At 38.7% G+C, this 19,009-nt stretch overlaps 1 protein-coding gene across 18 annotated transcripts in view; it reads right to left on the bottom strand.

Annotated features, from left to right (window-relative positions):
• SLC4A7 (solute carrier family 4 member 7) overlaps positions 1–19,009 on the bottom strand; it is a 93,042-nt gene that overhangs the window by 60,598 nt on the left and 13,435 nt on the right. For 4 of the 18 annotated variants that reach the window (XM_040060948.2, XM_040060988.2, XM_040061082.2 and 1 more), the window contains exon 1: positions 5,626–5,774. The exons of the other annotated variants lie outside the window; for them this stretch is intronic. In XM_040060948.2, coding sequence (XP_039916882.1) covers positions 5,626–5,661 — 36 coding nt within the window. In that variant the 5' untranslated portion in view covers positions 5,662–5,774. Of the gene's footprint in view, positions 1–5,625; positions 5,775–19,009 lie in introns of those variants that run through there. 18 annotated transcript variants of the gene reach the window in all.

The following is a 19,009-nucleotide window of genomic DNA, read 5'->3' as shown; positions in this document are numbered from 1 at the left end:
TTTACTATTCACTGCATGAGAAACTTTACATACGACAATCTCACAGAAGCTCAAATACAGCTGACGTAGACAAGCCAAAGTAAAATTCAAGACTAATTTAGAATGTACATAAGTTTTCATTTAGAAAATTTAGAAAAATGGAACAAATCCAGAGTACTTCAAATGAAAAAAAAAAGTAGAAATAAAAAGCCTAGCACATTGTATTAAGATACATTAAGCATACTTTTTCCTAACATCAGATTTCTGGATACTCATAAACACACTGCAGAAACAACCACCAGTAAAACCTTCATATTCAGCTAGAACTGCCTGCATACACTAGAATCTGTCTTCTCAGCCTTCTAACTCTCCTCAGCATGAAAACGGAATCCCTTTTCAACTGCTATAGATCAGACAAGACTTTCAAATACTCAGTGCTCCAGCAGACTCCCAGTAGGATTCCTCTTGCCACCTCTGGTTTCCTAATGTCTTTTCTCAGTCCATGAGAAAAGAGTAATTCCTCCTTGCAGGAAAACAAGCGTCAGAAATTGTTAACACTTCTTATTTACCTTCTCAAGCGTTTGTTGTCATTTAGTACAGTACATTTTTGGTATCTACTGTATTAATGCTACATGTTTTTTAAAACCAGTATTGAAAAAAGAACCAATCCTAAATTGTATGAATTTTTATGGAAAGCACTGAGTTTGGAAGAAATGACAACCTGCAGCAGTATGTGCTGGCTGCAGTCTCAAGGACTAGCATGAATATGACGCAAGGAGTATTAAATCCAAAGGCAAGTTTCCACTGTCATCTCCGCAAGCACTTCTCACCATGCAACTCACTTAACCTTGTGCAGTCACACACACGAACAGATTTCAGACAGGCACACTGCCAAATACCATTACTGAATAACCACTTCCAAGACAGACAACTTGCTAGAAGCACATTTTTAAGGTACTTGAAATACAGCTCAATCAAATCATTCTGGTGATAGACAGTGATCTTACACGGCTGACACAGCTAACTGTAAACCTTTGAAATCTATGAGCAATACAGTAATCGTGTTAAGAATAATTTGAGCTCAACATTTAAGACCATTACTTAGCTAAGTCAATGTTATGTGCTCAATTTACATTCCCTCAGACCAAAGTTCTTCCCCAGCAGAATTAGAGAGAGACTTGCAGCACTAGAAGGGACTGTATTAGTGCTCATGGAAGTAAGTAGAGCTTAAGAGAGGGCACAAAGGAAAAAAACCTCTACTAACACCATCACCCTTCCTCCCCCCCAAAAAAATTTACATTATGACTTTCACAATACAAAGAAGCTTCACTGCAGCATTTATTAAAGTAGGTGCAAAGAAAGTGAGGGGAAAAAAAACCCAAAACAACGACCACCCCAACACAAAAACCAACCAACAAAAACTAACCCAAGCTCAGGATGGGGAGGGAGGAATATACTCATATAATTTCTTTTCCTTTATATATCTGTCCCTAGCCGACAGTTTGACACTTCTTTTTTTAATAATATTCTAATACAACTGCCTACACCATCCCAGTTGTCCTACATACTGCTTTGTGACTGTAACTGTAACCCAATCTCTCTGGCTTGAAGAGAAAGTAAACAGTTCCCCCACTCCTTCCCCTAAGAACCCATGGATACATCTCTACTTTCGTAGGCACAAGAGATCTGGCAGACAGGATTTAGCTCTTAAGGCTGGAATGTGGCACCAACAAATCATTCCTCTTAAAACAGGAGCACACCCTGCTTACAGACCCAGCTGGCAAACCTTTGTAGCACACTGCTGTAGATTTACCAAGATCAACAGCATATGAGAACTTGTGCACAGTGCATTTTGCCTTTAACGCTTTGTTCTTCCTTCTTTCACCACCAGTAAGTGCATAGGAGCAGTTCAGCTGGATTAAACCATCCATCAATGTGCTGTCTGCAAGAGGACACAACAGGAGAGGCCCAGAGCAATAGTGCAAACTGAATCACTGTCAACGGTGGCTTGACCTTAGGAAGCATAGTCAAAGCAGGACTCTTGTTTTATTATCAGCCCTCCTTTGTGGGAGCTGCGTTCAGGAGACAATTATCACAGCCATCAAAAAATGCTCCAGTGACAAAAACAAACCAAAAAATCGATTAACATAAGATTGTTGATATTTTTCTGCTTCAAAAATTAAGGAAGTAAAACCTTCATTTTGACCATATATCTCAAAGATAACCAAAGAGAAACTACAAAACCTTGCTTTGCAAATGTATGCAGGTCTATCTGTGTACTTCCATAAAATATTTTAAAACTGACCTTTTTCAAAAATAGGTAAACAAACTCACTTGTTCTGTTACATTGGTATTGAAATATATTGTTCAGGGTAATTTAGCACCCGCAGGGTAATTCATTATTCATTTTCACAGCCGCATTTCCCAAGTGGTCTGTTTCAGAAGTCTGCATTTCTGTTCTAAGCAGACATAATACTCCATGTAGTCAGGAAATAAAATATATCTCCAATTTACAGAATGCACGTACAACCCCCTCTCTATCCATTCGACCTCCCAGAGCTGCAAGTTAATATGAACTAATACTTCAGGGAGTAAAAAAAACAGGTAAGACCAATGTTGTAGACTCACAAAATTAGGAGATCAAGTCTACCAGGGACAGTAACCCTGGAAGGGCTAAGAAAAGAAACCAGAAGAACAACGTATTTGTTAAGGCCATCTCTGTACACTGTATGCAGAGTTGAATGACAATCACTCTACTTCAGGCAAGCATCAGGTCTACCCCATAGGTCCTCCACTGCTACCCATACACAGCACCAAGCAGCCTTGGTTAAAAGTGAGTAAATAAGAAGAGCCTGTTGATGTGGTTTACCTGCAGGAACAACTAACAGCAGCACTTGGTAAGTTCTAAATATATTGTTTTACTTCTCCTTCAGACCGATTCTGCTTTTAAACCAGAGGTAAGATGAGCCCATAGTGGGCAGGAGGGAAGTCATCTCTAGTTGCTGCCTCCTTGAAGGACAACCAGGATACAAAAAAATCAAAGATCTTTCTAAATAACAGTAACTGCAGGTATTAGGCAATCTATCAACTGTTCGACTTTAGTTGAACTGCATAAGTGATCGTATAGATGCATCTGAAGTAAGTTCTTTGGGCAGAGTCTCTATGCAGCAATACTGTATCGTCAGAAGTTGCCAGTGATGAAACACTACCACTTCTAAATCAAGCACAACAACCTAACAGCCAAGGAAAAATGCACCAAATATAAATGAGCCCTGTCTCATTTTGTCATCATACAATTTTTAGCTGGCCTTCCCCTCTAAATATATACAGATGAGAGCACAATTAATAATAATTCACAAACAGAACACTTGCCAGGTTTAAAATAGGAAGCATACTGTTGATGGGCTCCCCCTTAGTTGTATTTTCTACGCTCTCCTTTGCACAGGAACAGCTGCTTTCCAGAGTTTTTTTTCCCCTGCTATCTTAGCAGAGGGTATTGCTCAAGCACTACAGGAACGACTCTAGTTCAGCTCAGTGGCATTGGTGTCACCACACATTCCCCCTTATCCTGTGAATTTTACCTGTGCTTATACAATTCCTATTTTACACAACAATCCTCACATGTAAATGACAGCCCCTCCTAATCAAAGCTACACTCAGAACCTCACAGGAAGGTGTGACACTTAGATTTATTTCAGCAAGACCATAAATGTAACGGAAGAGGTTAGGGATACTCAGACATTTTGCTAGCCTACTAATCCTCTAATTAACAGCTCAGCTTACCTTACTAAATACATCTGACCAATCTGCTTCTAGAAGACTTACAATAAACACAGCAGCTCTACAAACCTTGTTTGGACAAGTATGTCTAAAAGATATCAACAGACTTCAGTCAGACTCTCCAGAAGTTTCATTGTACTTTAAATTTTCCAAAACTGCATGTGGAAGGCACTAAAGATATGTATGTGTGCTACTTAAACACCACAAAACCCAAGCCCTTTCAGTAAAAAAAGCAGTTGTAAACACACTAATGTTTTGCTTCTTGCACTATTGAAATCTAATGTTTATAAGTAGCTTTATCGCAGTTCTGGCAAGCAGTACTCCAGCCAGGGTCACATTGAGCACCACAACGTACAAGAGAAGCCATGTCTCATTCCAGAAAAACTAAACACATCTTTTGACAGTGAACCAAGTGTTTGCGCTAATCACAAGAGAAAATTAAATTGCAAGGGAAAGCCAGAAAGAAAAGGAAACATAATAACAAGAGACTGGTCATGACGGTGAATGGCTATCAGCCATGGCACACCACAGCAATTCATCAAAAAAACTGGGTTAGAACAAGCACAAAAAAAAGGGATGGCTTGATTCCTAGCAAAGTATGACTAAGGTGTAGGTGAGTATTTGATTAAAATTAGAAGCCCATTTGAATTCAGCCTGAGTATTCTGCAAGCCAGAAAATTCACCACCGTGAACAAACTTAGCAAATACTGTCACCAATCCAACACAAGATATCAAATTGCATATCTATTATTATAGTAGCTATCTTACAAACTTGCATTTTATCACTGCCTCACAGTACTAAATTTCATTCAAAAAAACTCTGTATCGCCATTCACTTAAATGTAATTAAATGAATTCCTGAAATTACAGGCTTAAAAAGCAGTACTATAATGTTTACAACTAGTCACCTCATATCTTTGCTAGTCTTCCAGGCATATGCATGCTTGATGGAGTTCTGTGCCCGGAGCTGAAAGCAGCACCACAATGAAATACAAAAATTAAGCACTGTACTAGAGACCTTGACCAACAAAAGGCCACTGCAATCCGATGCACTCTAACACACCTAAATCAAACTATTTGTTATGCTCACACAAGGGAATAGAAAATTTAGTTGTCATATATAAAATAATTCAGGGATCTTTAGAGTTTTATGCCTTAGGAAAACTCCACTCCACAGATTTTAGTTTCCAGGAAACTTTTAAAGCAGTAATCCCTGTCACACGCTGCACTGCAGTTACATAGCAGTGGTAATGACAACCCATACAACGGCTAAGGAATAGCTTGTAACATTAATAGTAGAGTTTATTGTACAAATCTCCACGAACAGAGTTTAGCTGTGCCACTGAGGTTGGAAGAGGATGTTATCTCCATGAACACTTTAACAGTTACACAGCTCATTAAGTTCACCTTTAAAAAAAAAAAAAGGAACAATTAACTGGCTATTTCAAGATTCTCTACCAGAAACATCCCTGCTATACTTGCACAGAATCAAGCAAAGCCACAGTTGATAACCATCAAATTAATAAAGACTGACTGAAAATAATGCATAAGAAACAATAACCCAATCCAAACACTCAACCACTCTCAAAGTCTGGTAGTATACAGTCACACTGTAAGAGCACATATTCTTTCTGAATTAAGCTGGTTACTATGATTAAGCAATTCTAACAACTCAGTAATTATCTTCCCTAAAACAGAAATCTCTACTCAAACTAATACTTCCATCTTTCAAAAGACCTTTCAAAAATTTCTTCCAAAACTACTGAGTCTAAGGTAGCACACAATTCTGAGCTACAGCTGCTAAATATCACTTGCACCAAATCACATTCGAGCCATTATTACGTTACACAGCTGCTATTTACATACACGTTGCATTTTCTTCCCTTGACGAGCTTCTTCCATGCTGATGTGCCGAAGCAGAGAATGCCCTTGTACGAGACCCCGTAATGAACCTCCCCAGAGATCAGAGCCTGCGCATACATGACTGCTTTAGCTCGCTGTGCCTGACACAGATGTACTCCGGGAAATTGCTCCCCAGCCAATCGCTCCCGCTCCAGTCGCTCATCTCCCAGGCCACTGATTACGGCTACCGCGGGGTCGCACAGCAGCAGAATGGGCAAGACGGCATGCCTTCAATTCCAGCTCAGGGAATACCAAAAAAGGAACTGAAACAGAGTTCCACACTTCAAATTTTCTGCATCAACAGCTGCTAAGAACAGCTCCGAGGTAATATTTTTGCTCTGATCCAAGACTTCATTAGCACTGCAAAATGCATTTGTACCTCGAGTCCCAGAACAGAACAACCCAGAAGTCAAACATCTGCTACGTGTATTTATAGCTGTATTATCAACCTTTCACTAAATACTCATTCCGATGCAGGTGTTTGTTGTTTGTTTGTTTGTTTGGTTTTTTTACCTAAGCTATATATACTTGTTCAACAAAGTAAACCAAGACTCCTAAAAGAAAAATCCTCTTTTTTTTTTTTTCCTTCCCCCTCCTGTTGAAAAGGTAAAAAAGCACTGATGTTAGCTGCAATTAATCTCATGTGTCTGCTCAGAGTAAGGTGTCTCTGCTTCAGGTACTACATGAGTAGCTGTATTTTTTTCCTTCCTTAAGCCAGCCTTTGAAAAATGCAACCTCTACTCAGGCAGAGCAAGTTCAGAGCTTCATTTCACTCTTTCAATCTTCATCACTGACGTAGCCTAATCTCCTTGTCCCATCATAAAATGCATGGAAAAACTGTCTCTTTAAGGAGTTATAGATAACTTAACCTTTAAGACATGCCTCTGCCTAGCTTGTTCCTTTTTCTTCTTTTATTCTTATGTCCTGTTTGATGAGAACTCTAGCAATGAAGCTGGACTGGTGCCACCCCAACTAACAAGCAACTTGGACAAAATAGAACAAGTAACATACTGTCCATGAACTTGGTGCAAATACATTGTGCAACTATGAAGATTGTATTTATCACCTAGCTGTAGAGAAATCAGAAGGCCACATTCAGTTCCTCTCACTGCCTCAGTCCAGAAGATTCTCTAACCATAGGCTAATGAAAGTATTCTCAGATAGTGCTGACAAGAGAGTTTAAAAGTAGTTTGTTTCCACTCTGTAAATAGAAGTTCACTCTAGCACACATATGCATCTTTTAACTTCCAAGCTATTGAAGGCCTCCCTGCTGTCATACATAAATGGCTATAAACTAAATGATTCATACAGGAAGCACAAAGTTAAACATAAATATCAAGTACCCTAACTCTTAGTGATCTCTTCTAAACTGGGCTTCCTAGATCACACCTATTCTTTCCCCAACACAGAGCACAGATTCATGCAGTTCTTCAGCTGCTCAGATGAATACAGAAACAGCTATGCTGAACTGCATCCTGGTGGCTCTCCCAAACTTCACTGAACTGCTCCTTAGCATAAATCCATACTAGAAGTAATTCAATTGCTACAAGTAAAAAATATGTTTACTTAGTTTGGGAGTGGGTGTGTGAACAGAAAAGAGGCTGTCTATTCCTCAGGGATAGAATAAGAGGGGTGGGAATCACACATTTGATTTTTTTTTTTTTTTTTTTTAATTTTTATAAGTTTGGGAAAAAGCACTTGCTTGGTTTGAACACTTAAAGAAAAAAAAAAAAAAAAAAAAAAAAACAAACACAAAAAAACCACCTCTCTGAATCAGCTTATTGAAATTTCTTTATAGTCTGTAGTCAACCAATTCCTTGTTAACAGTCACTCAGTCTTGGAACAAAACAAACAAAAAAAATCCACTCAGAAGCATTACAAGCATGGTTTTTTTTCAGGCAGATGGAAGTTCTTGTCTTTTAAGTCCCATACCAAAACACTTTGCAGATAAATGCCTGTCCTCCCCTTAGAGTAAATACCAGGAAAAAGCTTCCCATCAAATGGAGAACAGCAGAGCAACTTCAAACTGCAATTGTCTCAACATGTTTAACTACAGAAGTATTCTAAAACAAACTGTAGGCAAATATATTCAAAATTATCACATCCTTGAACATGTTCAGTGACAACACTGTGAGAACTCAGAGCAGAACTATTTGTGCTGGAGCAGTATTTTAACCGCATATTTGATGCTGCAAAAAACTTCTATTAATTATATGAGGACATTTTTTAAATAAAATAAACATAAATACCTATCATGAAACATACACTTTTTCCTTTATTCTTTCCTTCTTAATTTTCACTTTTATACCCTTTCAAAGTCCACTTATTTAACCTTATCTCACTCTATAAAAACACATTTTTGAAAGATGGGTCCAAAAGAGTATGTACCACTTATCTAGGGGGGAAAAACAAACAAAAAAAAAAGTATTTCATGTGAGCTCTTACGTCTTTGAAAAACTTTTCATCTTTTTCCAAGTGATATGTAATTCTGATCCCAGTCCATTACGAAGTGGCAGTGAAGTGCCTTACTGCAGGGTCTGCAGAGTGTCTAGCAGGCAGAGTTGTGCTTAATCTGCCATTCTGAAATGGCAGGACATTTAAAGTAGCTGCAGTAAGCAGGACTGAGCTCTCAGCAGGATTTACCACACGAGCTCCAGCCCAGCTGCTATCAGACACAGTCAGATATGAGCACAAGGAAACTGAGTGCTTGTTCGCTTGCAGAGAGACCATACTGACATACCCACACATGCAGCCCTGTAAACTCTGAATCTATTGATACTTTAAAATCCTGGTTTCGGGGGTAGGGAGGTGAGGTGCTAAGAGTTCCATCCACAGTCCAAAATCAACCCTTCCTTATATGAGCAAATTAGATCAGGGAGTTGATGATCCCTATGTTTCCCTTCCAACTCAAATTAGTCTATGATACTACGACTGTCTTTTCTAACACTGCAGCCCCAAAAAGCCAACCTAGTCCACTGCCACCCTTCTTCATGCAGCTGAAAGGACAGCACTTAACAAGCATCTCTCTTTAGAAAAGAATTTTTAAAAGGCAAGAAATAATTATGAGACAGCATGACAATACTTCTAAATGAGGCTTTATTTTGGAGGGGGTAAGGGTGGCCCAGACCATGGAGGGAGTCAGGATGGAGACAAGGTGCTAGGGGATTAAGATGACGAAGGGGTCAAGTTGTATGACATAGTCTAAATTTTATATATAAAACACCTCTACAGGTGGTTTTGTTCAGCTTCTTATCAAAAGGGAACCTACTAACTCATATTAAGAAAACTTCCTAGGAGTTTCTTATTACAAATAAATTAAATATAGGGTATTCCTCTAAAGGAAATTACTGCCTTAGCAAGGGAACACAGAAGCCTTTGCCAGCAGTGGCTCATCATTTAATGAATAGAAACTAACCATAAAATCCAAAAGTTTTACTGCCTACAAGTATTTTTCAAAATACAATTTCTATATAACACCTAATTCCCAAGACATACAACTGCACAGCATGCTTCAGCTTGCCTCAGCACGTACACGTGGAACTGGGTTTTTCCAAAAAAAGAAAGGAAGAAAAAAGATAGATGTATTCTGTACAGATATTCTCTGGTGTATTGCCCAGTAGTGGAGTCTTGGGTTTCTCGGCACATTGCAGGACAGCTGTCAAAAGCCACCAGTATGCTGAGAGCAAACACGAGGCAGATCCCTAGTTTAAGCCCTCCTGACATTACACAAATGCACATCACTTGGACAGCTGAGTACTTATTCTCTAGAGATCCCACAGAAATTTATAACCTGAACCCTCATTAACAGCAAGATTACTATGTTCTCTAGTGTACTATGTACTGCTTTATTAATCACACCACATTCTGATCTGAATACACTGATGATGTAGAAAAACAAAAGACGTGTGTAAAGTTTTCCAGGACATGTTCCAGGACTCAAAACCGTCCCTCAGTATAGATGGGTGAAACTCACCATGTTCCAACATAACCCCACCAAGGTATTACAGCATCATGTATGAGCATGTGGTCAGCACACGCAAATGTCACTGAGCTAGGCTAAGGGAGGGTTGGGTGACTTGATTTGTTAGGGTTCTCAGGAGGTTAGTTTTCTAAACTTCCAGGAGGTGTTTGTTTGTTTGGGATTTTTATTTGGTTTTTGTTGTTGTTGTTTGTTTGGTGTTTTGTTTGTTTGTTTTTGTTTTGGCCTTTTTTTTGGGGGGGGGGTGGGGCAGGGGGAAGGGATGGTAGGGAGACACAGAGGAATTCAAAGCTGCTCACTTTACATACTGCCTTCAGCTAAAGTCATCTCCAGGCATTTTGGCAGCATTTTTGAGAAATATTCTAGTTTTTCTTTATCCTAAAATAGTCTTAGATCACTGTGCAACTTCACAAGAACTATAGACCAGGGCTGCTTCAACACGACTAAGACCACCTAAGCAAGGCCATATGTTTAATTGCTCTACAACCATCCATACAAATATTCTAAATTATGGAGTGGTTTGGGATGGAAGGGGACCTTGAAGATAGTCAAGTTCCAATCTCCCTGCCGTGGGCAGGAACACCTTTCTCAGAGTTGCTCAGAGCTCCAGCCTGACCTTGAACACTTCCAGGAACAGGGCATCCACAACTTCTCTGGGAACCCTGTTCCAGTGCCTCACCACTCTCATAGTATGGAGTTTTCCTGCACATCTAATTTAAACTTCCTCTCTTTCCATTTGATCCTATGCCCCCTCGCCCTGTCACTACATCCTCTCATAAATAGTCTTGTCTCATCTTTCCTGTAGGCTCCTTTCAGGTACTGGAAGGGAACAATAATACCACTCCAAAGCCCTCCTTTTTCCAGGCTGAACAATCTAAAGTCTCTCAGCTTTTCCTCACATATGTGCTCCATCCCTCTGATCAACCTGGTGGCCCTCCTCTGGATTCACTCCAACAGGTCAATGTCCAAATATTAACACCTATTCTCTAGATTAATTCCCTAGATGACACTGTTGCCAACAGCTGATGAGTCCAGATATGAAGCAGCATAATAAGAGACAGATAATTTTATCTTGTTTTTATTGAGATTATTTAAAGTGCTTACACAAGAAGGTCTTTCCCTGACAGCAGACCCTCAGGAGATAAATAGCAAAAGAAAAAGCAAACAAACAAACAAACAAAATATTAAAAAAATCAAACTATCCAATTACTGAGTTATGACAAATTGGCTCAAATACAACTAAACCAAACTACACCCAAACAGAACAGCTCCTTGACAAGGCCATCAACCATCAGCAGCTAATAAGTAAAAGAATTCTTTCCACTAACAGTGCAATTTCTGAATGATTACTCACCCACATGTCATCCCATAGAAAATCAAAAGATTGAATCTCACCAATTCACATGAATTCAAGGCTTAATTCTTCACCTTTGGCTTTCCCTCTGTCTAAAATCCTATATTCATATAACTGCATCCCAGTCAAACCAAGTATCTGTATAACAACTCACTGACAACACACATTTACAGAGAACAAAAATTACTACCTACAAATCAAAACTCAGTAAGTTATAGCAGGAGGGTAAGGCAATGTTTCCAATATCTATAGGTAACTGATACAGGAGGAGGAATCAGCACCCTGCTGGCCTTCAACATTTCTTTTTATTAAGAATGCAGGCAGAATGGAAGTACAGTCTGCTCATGCAATCTGAACTACAGCAGCATTTCATCATAAATTTTTAGCTAAGTGCTGTAACATACAGGATTCAGGTGCTGTCATCTGCAGATTATTTTAATGAAATAATTTAAAAAAAAATAAACAAAAACAAGCCAAAAACCAAACACAAGACAAAACCCAACAAAATAAAAAGTCCACAAAGCCACACCTCCAAAGATAAGCTGAAGAATTTTAAGGTATTTGAAATCCTTGTAGCCAGTCAGAAATCCTTGCAGCCTTGAATGCCAGCCAGATTATTACCACTGTTACACATGCTGAATATCAACCAGCCACCAGTCTACTAGCAAACCTCTACCAAAACAAATTCACAGCTACAAAAAAAAATAAGTTTTAGCAATCCACATGTATTTTACTAATAAGGCAGACAGTACCAGAAAGCTGCAACTCCTGTTTTGTGCTAGCGCTGACCATAATGTGAACCCACAACATAGCAGATCAGGGATCTGATCCAGCAATAAAATTGCGCTGATGGTATTTTGCCGCTTCCAATTCGGACGCCACTCTGTACCAATGAGGCGCAGGAAGGGAGACTGCTGAGCCCATGGGAGGTAGAGCAGGATCATGGGGCGACTCTAGCAAAGTCTGACTCGGACTGTAGTGGAGCCACACACTTCCACTGCTGTAGCTTCACATCTCAGCTTGGAGAAATGGTGAGGTACCGGTCACATCACCTTCCACTCTTTTCATATTTTGACAACGCAACATCTTTGCCTTACACTGGATCTGATGCCTTTCCACTTCTGCTCCCTTTGCCTTTCCTCACTCTCACGAGCACCAGGCTCCTTCCCTGCCCTTGCACACACTGACAAGATGCCTTCCAGACTAATGGACACCCAGAAGCTGAGGGGGCACATCAGCCACTGCCATATGCACACACAGAGGAAACATCTCAGAGGACATGGTAATCCTGGTGGTATGCAACACCACAGGATTGAACTTTGACAAGCATTGCTCAGGTTACCTCTGAAAAGTAGGCATGACATACTGTCACTGGAAAAGAAACCAAAATTTCTGTGCTACTGTCAATTTGGAAACTGTAGACACTTATAGGTGAATAGAAAAGGTTCAATTACATGAAAAATGAGGCCAGACTGGCCGCAGTCATTGATATTATGCACTCAAGCTACTACAAAGTGCTGGGCAAGGAGAAGGTGCCCAAGCAACTCCCAATTGTGAAAGCACAGTTCTTCAGTAGAAGTGTAGAGGGGAAAAATCAAAGTTGGTGGTGCTTCTGTGTTTGTGGAATAGAAGTTTTGGGTTATTCAATTTTTTCTAAAAAAGACAGTATGTAAAATGAGCCAAAAAAAAAAATCACCAGCATTGGTGGTACAGTGGTAGAATTGTCGCCTGCCATGCAGGAAGCCAAGGTTTGATTCCCAGACAATGCAATCAGTACTTTCAGAGAGGTGATTCCATGACCCCACTCCAGTTAGAACCCACCTGGTTCTCAACACTGGAAGGACACAGACTTGCTGGAGAGAGTCCAGAGGAGAGCCACCAAGATAAGAGGGATGGAGCACTTTTCCCTGGAGGAAAGGCTGAGAGAAAGTCTCTTGCACATCAAATGGAAAGGGAGTAGACTCACATTAGATATCAGGAAGAAATTCTTTATTGTCGGGTGGTGAGGCACTGGAACAAGTTGCTCAGAGGAGTTGTGGCTGCCCATCCCTGCAAGTGTTTTAAGCCAGATTAGATGCAGCTCTGAGCAACCTGGTCTAGTTGAAGGTCCCTTCCCATGCTAGGGGTGCTGGAACTAGAAGACTGTGCCTTCCAACCCAGATAATTATTTGATTCAGTGGTTCTGATTATAGAATGAACATGTAACTCAGGTAACATTCATTTCAGAAAACTAAAACCAACCAGTCTTTTTTGACCTTGTAGAGTGGTTTTTAAGGTTTTATTTGAGTTTTTTCGATGGCTTCAGAATTTGAATTGGCTTATGGGAAAGGAGAAAGGATGTAGTAGGAATGACATCTTTCCCTTTCAGAAATCAGGAACTAGTTAGTCCAGCTCACTCTTACCATGAAGCCATATTTTAAGACATATACTTTCTTAACAAAATTTCTTCCATTTTCTCCTTGCATTTCTAGAGCACAACAGTCTTAAACATCTGAAAAGCCTGAAATGAAGATATTGCTAGACAAAAACTGTCAGAACTTGAAATTTCTAGGAGTCATTCCAAGGTCCTTCAGAAGGGCCACTGAAGGGACATTTTAAAGGAGACCCACTTCTGTTTCTCATTTGTCTTGCCTAATATCTTGTAAAGCTACACAAATGAGCTCTTTTAGTTTCTGTTTTAAAAAGCAAGCAGCTGATTTTCTGATGTATTAAGGATAATGGTTTCACTATGTCCAACTAGCAGGTTTTGAGAGAAGTCAGTTTAAAAATAAGGTGTTGATTCTGACACAACTGACTCATGGATGACACTGTACATGGTGCTTATTTTACAGGAAAGATCAGCTGACGAAATGCAAAGGCAAACCAAGACAGAAATCTAAAATTAGCAAAAAAAAAAAAAAAAGTCTACCTCTTTTGTAGCCATTTCATTCTTTGTCTCAAGGACAACTACTGATAATTGGTTTTAGTATTTTATTAGTTTTTGTTTTGTGAATAACCATGTAAAAGAATCTACAACACAGTACTTTTAAGAAAGACACACATTCCTCTTGCAAAGAGAAAAAAAAATGCTGTACGACTCTTACTGTAAATTTATGACTTGAGGGGCTACTTAGTAAGAAAAGTTGACAGCATCCAACACATGGCAGGCAGATCAGCTGCTCTTCATTTGCTTAACACTTAGAATTCTCTACTTCAGAGACCATTAGCATGGTTTGCATGGGAATTCTAAGCAGCCAATAGCTATGAAAAAGGGTACCCTCTGAAAAGGCATCTTTCATTATTTTAAAACAAACAGCAGAAGTTACCCTCTTTCTAATAAAGCCACAGACCACATTTTCATGCACCTTAATCTGGACACTACCATCCAGTAGCACAAATACATGTTCAAGGAAAGACAATTTATTTGAGACAATAATCTTAAGCTAAATTGGAGCATGTACAACAAAGAACTTAGACAGGCTTTTGGCTTCCACATTAACTTCTGGAAGACAGACAATTATCTAGCCTTGCATGAAGTCTACCCATAAAAATTCTGCTGCCACAGTTTTCTTGTCAGGCAAACTTGAACATGCAGAGTAAACATACACCAGCCATGCCCCTTGCGATGCGATCATAGCAATTCTGACCAGCCCTAGAACTCTAAAGCTGGCATCAATAAATCAAAGTCATTGCCCCAGACACAAAGTCTCCTCCTGCACTCTCTGCCTGAACTTGAAACAGCTTTAAGATGCCCTTACAAACATAATTGATACCATTAACAGATTAAAAAAAAAAAAAAAAAATACCATGCCAAATGCACAGTAAACCAAACATTAAGGAAACACATAAAATACATAATCCAGACTGGAGATCTAAGCAAAAGACCTTCCAGCAATATGAATCAAATATGCAATACCCAGTGGCTAGAAGAACTTAACATTTTTAATTCAGGATTCCACAGCTAGCAGGGAATTTTTAAATGCTGAAAAGAATGCAAGAGTTATTCTAGTCAATGGCAAATGTATTTGGAAACCAAACAAATTTTCTACACATATCAGATACGGAGAAAAAGAGAAAGTAAGCAAAATGGCATTATGTTTCTCATTATTTAGAAACCAAGCCTCTAGAACAAGTATTTCTTTCCAATAAGACCAAATTTGTAGAGAAGCCACCTACACAGAATCCAATACTTCCTTTTACTGTGGTATATAAAATATGAACACAGCTTATAGCCCTGGGGATGTGTTATGATACCAAATAAATTTCTGCAATCAGAGATCTTAATTACATATGCATTTATACAACTTTAAATGTTCAACTGGATTTTTTCTGGGAGGGAAGAACATCTTTGCATGGTTGCTTTTGGCAATCAAAAGCACACAGCTTTCATCGTTCCTTAATTCCAAAAGACTGTTCCACCTCAAACTGATACAGAAGAGAATTTGAAAAAAATAAATATGAGATACATGAGAAACAATAGTTAAGCTTTATTGAAACTTTCACATCTACTCCCATAAGTAACAACTAAAGAAATATTTAAATAGGAAAAATTTGAACATGTCCTCTAGAAACTGCCCATGTTTCTAATGATAAAGTTCCTTTTTCCAGTGTTACTTCACGTAAGTCTGGGTACACACAAAGAAATCAACCTATCCACCAAATCATTTGGATTTATTCTCACATTTCTTCCCAGGACTGACTCTACAGAAGAAAATCAACTGCCTCTATAAACCAGGCTGGAAAAGTATGATCAACAGCAAGTTGTAAAAATTTCCCCAATTTCCCCTGTACAAAACAAACAGACTCAAATGGGCTTCTACTGCACTCTAACCTTAATCAAATGAGATTGTATCTGAATGACAATAAGACATTCAACTTTGGCAGAAAATGGTATAATTTTACTGACATTTGAATACACTTTGATATTTGGAGCAGCACAACATCATAGCTTTTGATTATCTTCACATCAATTTCAGAGTTTCTGTCTGAGACATAATTCATTTAAACAGAAGTAACAATTTCATATCTGATTTTAACAATCTTTTACAAACTTAAAAACTGAGGTTTCCAAAAGGACCTTTCTTTTCAATTTAAAACAGTTTCATCATTGGTTATCAAAATCATCACTAGCAGAAGAATTATTTTGTGGGGTTTTGGTGTTGTTTAAGCAAAATTATTCAAGCACAATGAGACAAATAAATGGCTATTTTAAAATATTTATAACCAGGCCAACTGTCTACTAAAAGCCTTTTATGCTGTCTGAGGTCCCTGCACATTGACAGGAACTCAAAGAAAGGGCAAGATGCCCTCTTCTCTCTGGGACAGAACAACTGTGCCAAAAGGAGGCTCTCCCGTTAAAGGAAAACTGAACTGTAGTTCACTTTAGAATTACAACATCCATACCAGGACACTAGGGGGAACGTGAACACAGTCCACTTCAGAAATCTCTTGTGCACTCAGATCCTGCCATTAACCCCAAATCTTCATTCGTGAACAAGTGATACAGATATACAAGGGAAGAGAACTTTTTGCTGACAACTGAGGTCATAATGCCTAAACATTAGAAATGTAGTCATACATTGGAAAAAAAACCCCATGGCATTCTGACAGCCTCAGACAGGAAGCTATTGTACAGTAGTACAGAGAACGTTCATCATTCTCTTCATCCTTGCAGTTCTTCCAGTCTTCTTTACTCAAGAAAATTATGAAGCTGCGTACTCAAATACCAAGAAAATTATGTTAAACAAAAAGTAGTTGAAAAAGCTGCAAAGTTTCTTTACCCTTACTGTTTAGGAAGTGAAACAAAGCAGCCTTAAGAAAAGTTTGCTCTATGTATTTGAATCTTGTTTCCACTTTTGATTCCTTCCATAATGGATATAACTTTTTGATTTTTGGTAACACATGATAAAATGTTATTAGCAACTTATACACATTCATAAATATGCCTGCTCTCCTAAAGAGAATCACCCTGGGCACACTGCACAACAGGGAACTACACCACAATTCAGACTTCTGGAACCACTGTGTCAGCAGGTTTCACTTCTACTCTGGGTATTAAATTGAATATGCAAGATAACCCCACATTTCTAAAAGTCATTTTAGAAGCATTAGGAGACAAAGATAGGTACGCAGTTTTGAGAGATGTCATCAGCCACATTCACAGCCTCACACTTTATAAAGAGGATGGAGGAAGAAGATGATGGAAGAGCATTCACTAAGGATTTCCTAAAATTACCCATTTTCTTTTTCTTTAAATAATAATTTTCTTACCTCTGTATACTTATTGATACCTTAAAGCAGTGTTACTTTCCATAATGAAGCTTTCCCAAAAACTCCCATATTCTTCAGTTAACAATTCATGTATTTTCCAGGTGTTGCAAACTAACTTGATTCTTTTTTACTAATGTTACCAATAGAACTGTCAATGCATATTAGCGCAAACATTTACAGTTGGACTTGAAGATCTTAAAGGTCTTTTCCAACTTAAGTGAGTCCATGATTTCTAAGAGACATCAGTGCTCACACTGCTGAAGTGGAACATCCTTAATGTTTTGTATTAATTCTGAAGCATCAACTGAAACACAATCTTTCTAACACTAACCCCTCCATCAAGCTTTTATAACAAACAGCAATAAAGTGACAACACACAAAAAATCCTCTGCTTAAGTTGCTTTTATTGGAAATTTGTGAAACTGCAGAGGAAAATTTTAACTATTGTAAATTAGGAAGCCACTGAAGGGGCCATTCAAAAAAGGCTATTACTAATACATTATCTAAGAAGGCATGAACATAACTCACCCACACTACACTGTCTTAACAATCTGGCACCACCTCTTTGCAAAGTGAGCAGGTCTTGGATTACAAGCATTCTCTATTACAACAACAGAGATACACACAACTAAAGTCACCAGTAAGTATTTAAAACTAGAAACCTCACTTAGCCCTCAGCTGCCAAGGAAGACAAACCGCTCTATCCTCAGCTCCTCTGTTGTGCTGTAGGTGTATGCTATAGCACTCTCTAGGATGAAAAGAAGACTGGATTGCTCTCAGGGGAGGGTCTTAGAATACCATGACAGGACCACATGCAATTAGCCGATTTAAACAAAGAAAATACAGCTGTTTAGTTACATCTAGTCTCTGAACAACTTTGCTACAAACCACTGTTCTCATTAATAAAACTTCTGTCAAAGTACCGGCTACAAGTAAGTTTAACACATTAGCTTACATAATTAGTAGACTTCACTTAATAAAGATCAGTTTCCTCATCACTGATCAATTGCACCAAGGGCTCTGCTTCTTTTCATGGGCTCGTTTAGACTCTTGTTGCTTCACTGCAAACCAATGTTTTCAGGTTTGGATTTACGGTGATTTGGATTGATATAGGATTACTGACCTTTTATCATATAGAATATAAAGCACATCATTTGCTTTGAAACTTTTTGTCCCCACTAGGGGTATAAAATTAGGAGATCACTGCTCATGACTGTCCCAGAGCATGATCACTATGCATATCAAAGAAAAACAGGATTATATTTACAGGTTCTTCAATTTCTGGTACTTCTAACAAAGCTGCCCTCTCAGAGCCTAGAGGGTTTAGAAGCACTTTCATCAGTAATATGAACAGCACATGGCAGAGAGAACCAACAAAAGGGGCATATTTACATTTCAGCTTTTATTATTATCTGTCTAGAATTAATCCACTGGAAAGCTGCTGTGGGTGTCTGCCTAGAACACACTTCACTTGGAGCTTAGCAACTCATGCCAAAGCTGAGAGATAGTAGCACAGTAATATGAGGAAGGGCAATATTATACTACTTGAAAGGAAGTCAGTTTTCAGTTATATGTGAAGCAGTATATGAAAGAGAAATACTGCTGAGTTGCAAATGCCTCCTTCCCACTTTAACTGAGAAGTACTGCTCTATAGCCACCAAGAAAACTTGTCTCCATGCTGCAGTGTAAGTTACTGTAAATCTTGCAGGTATGTGGAGTAAGCACATCAATTTTTCAGTCACAAAGCACATTTTTTAATAGAAAAC

The sequence above is a fragment of the Hirundo rustica genome, chromosome 1 (assembly GCF_015227805.2).
Source record: "Hirundo rustica isolate bHirRus1 chromosome 1, bHirRus1.pri.v3, whole genome shotgun sequence".
Taxonomy (NCBI): Eukaryota; Metazoa; Chordata; class Aves; order Passeriformes; family Hirundinidae; genus Hirundo; species Hirundo rustica.
Note: the sequence above shows the minus strand (reverse complement) of the source record. Positions and strands in the feature narration are given on the sequence as shown.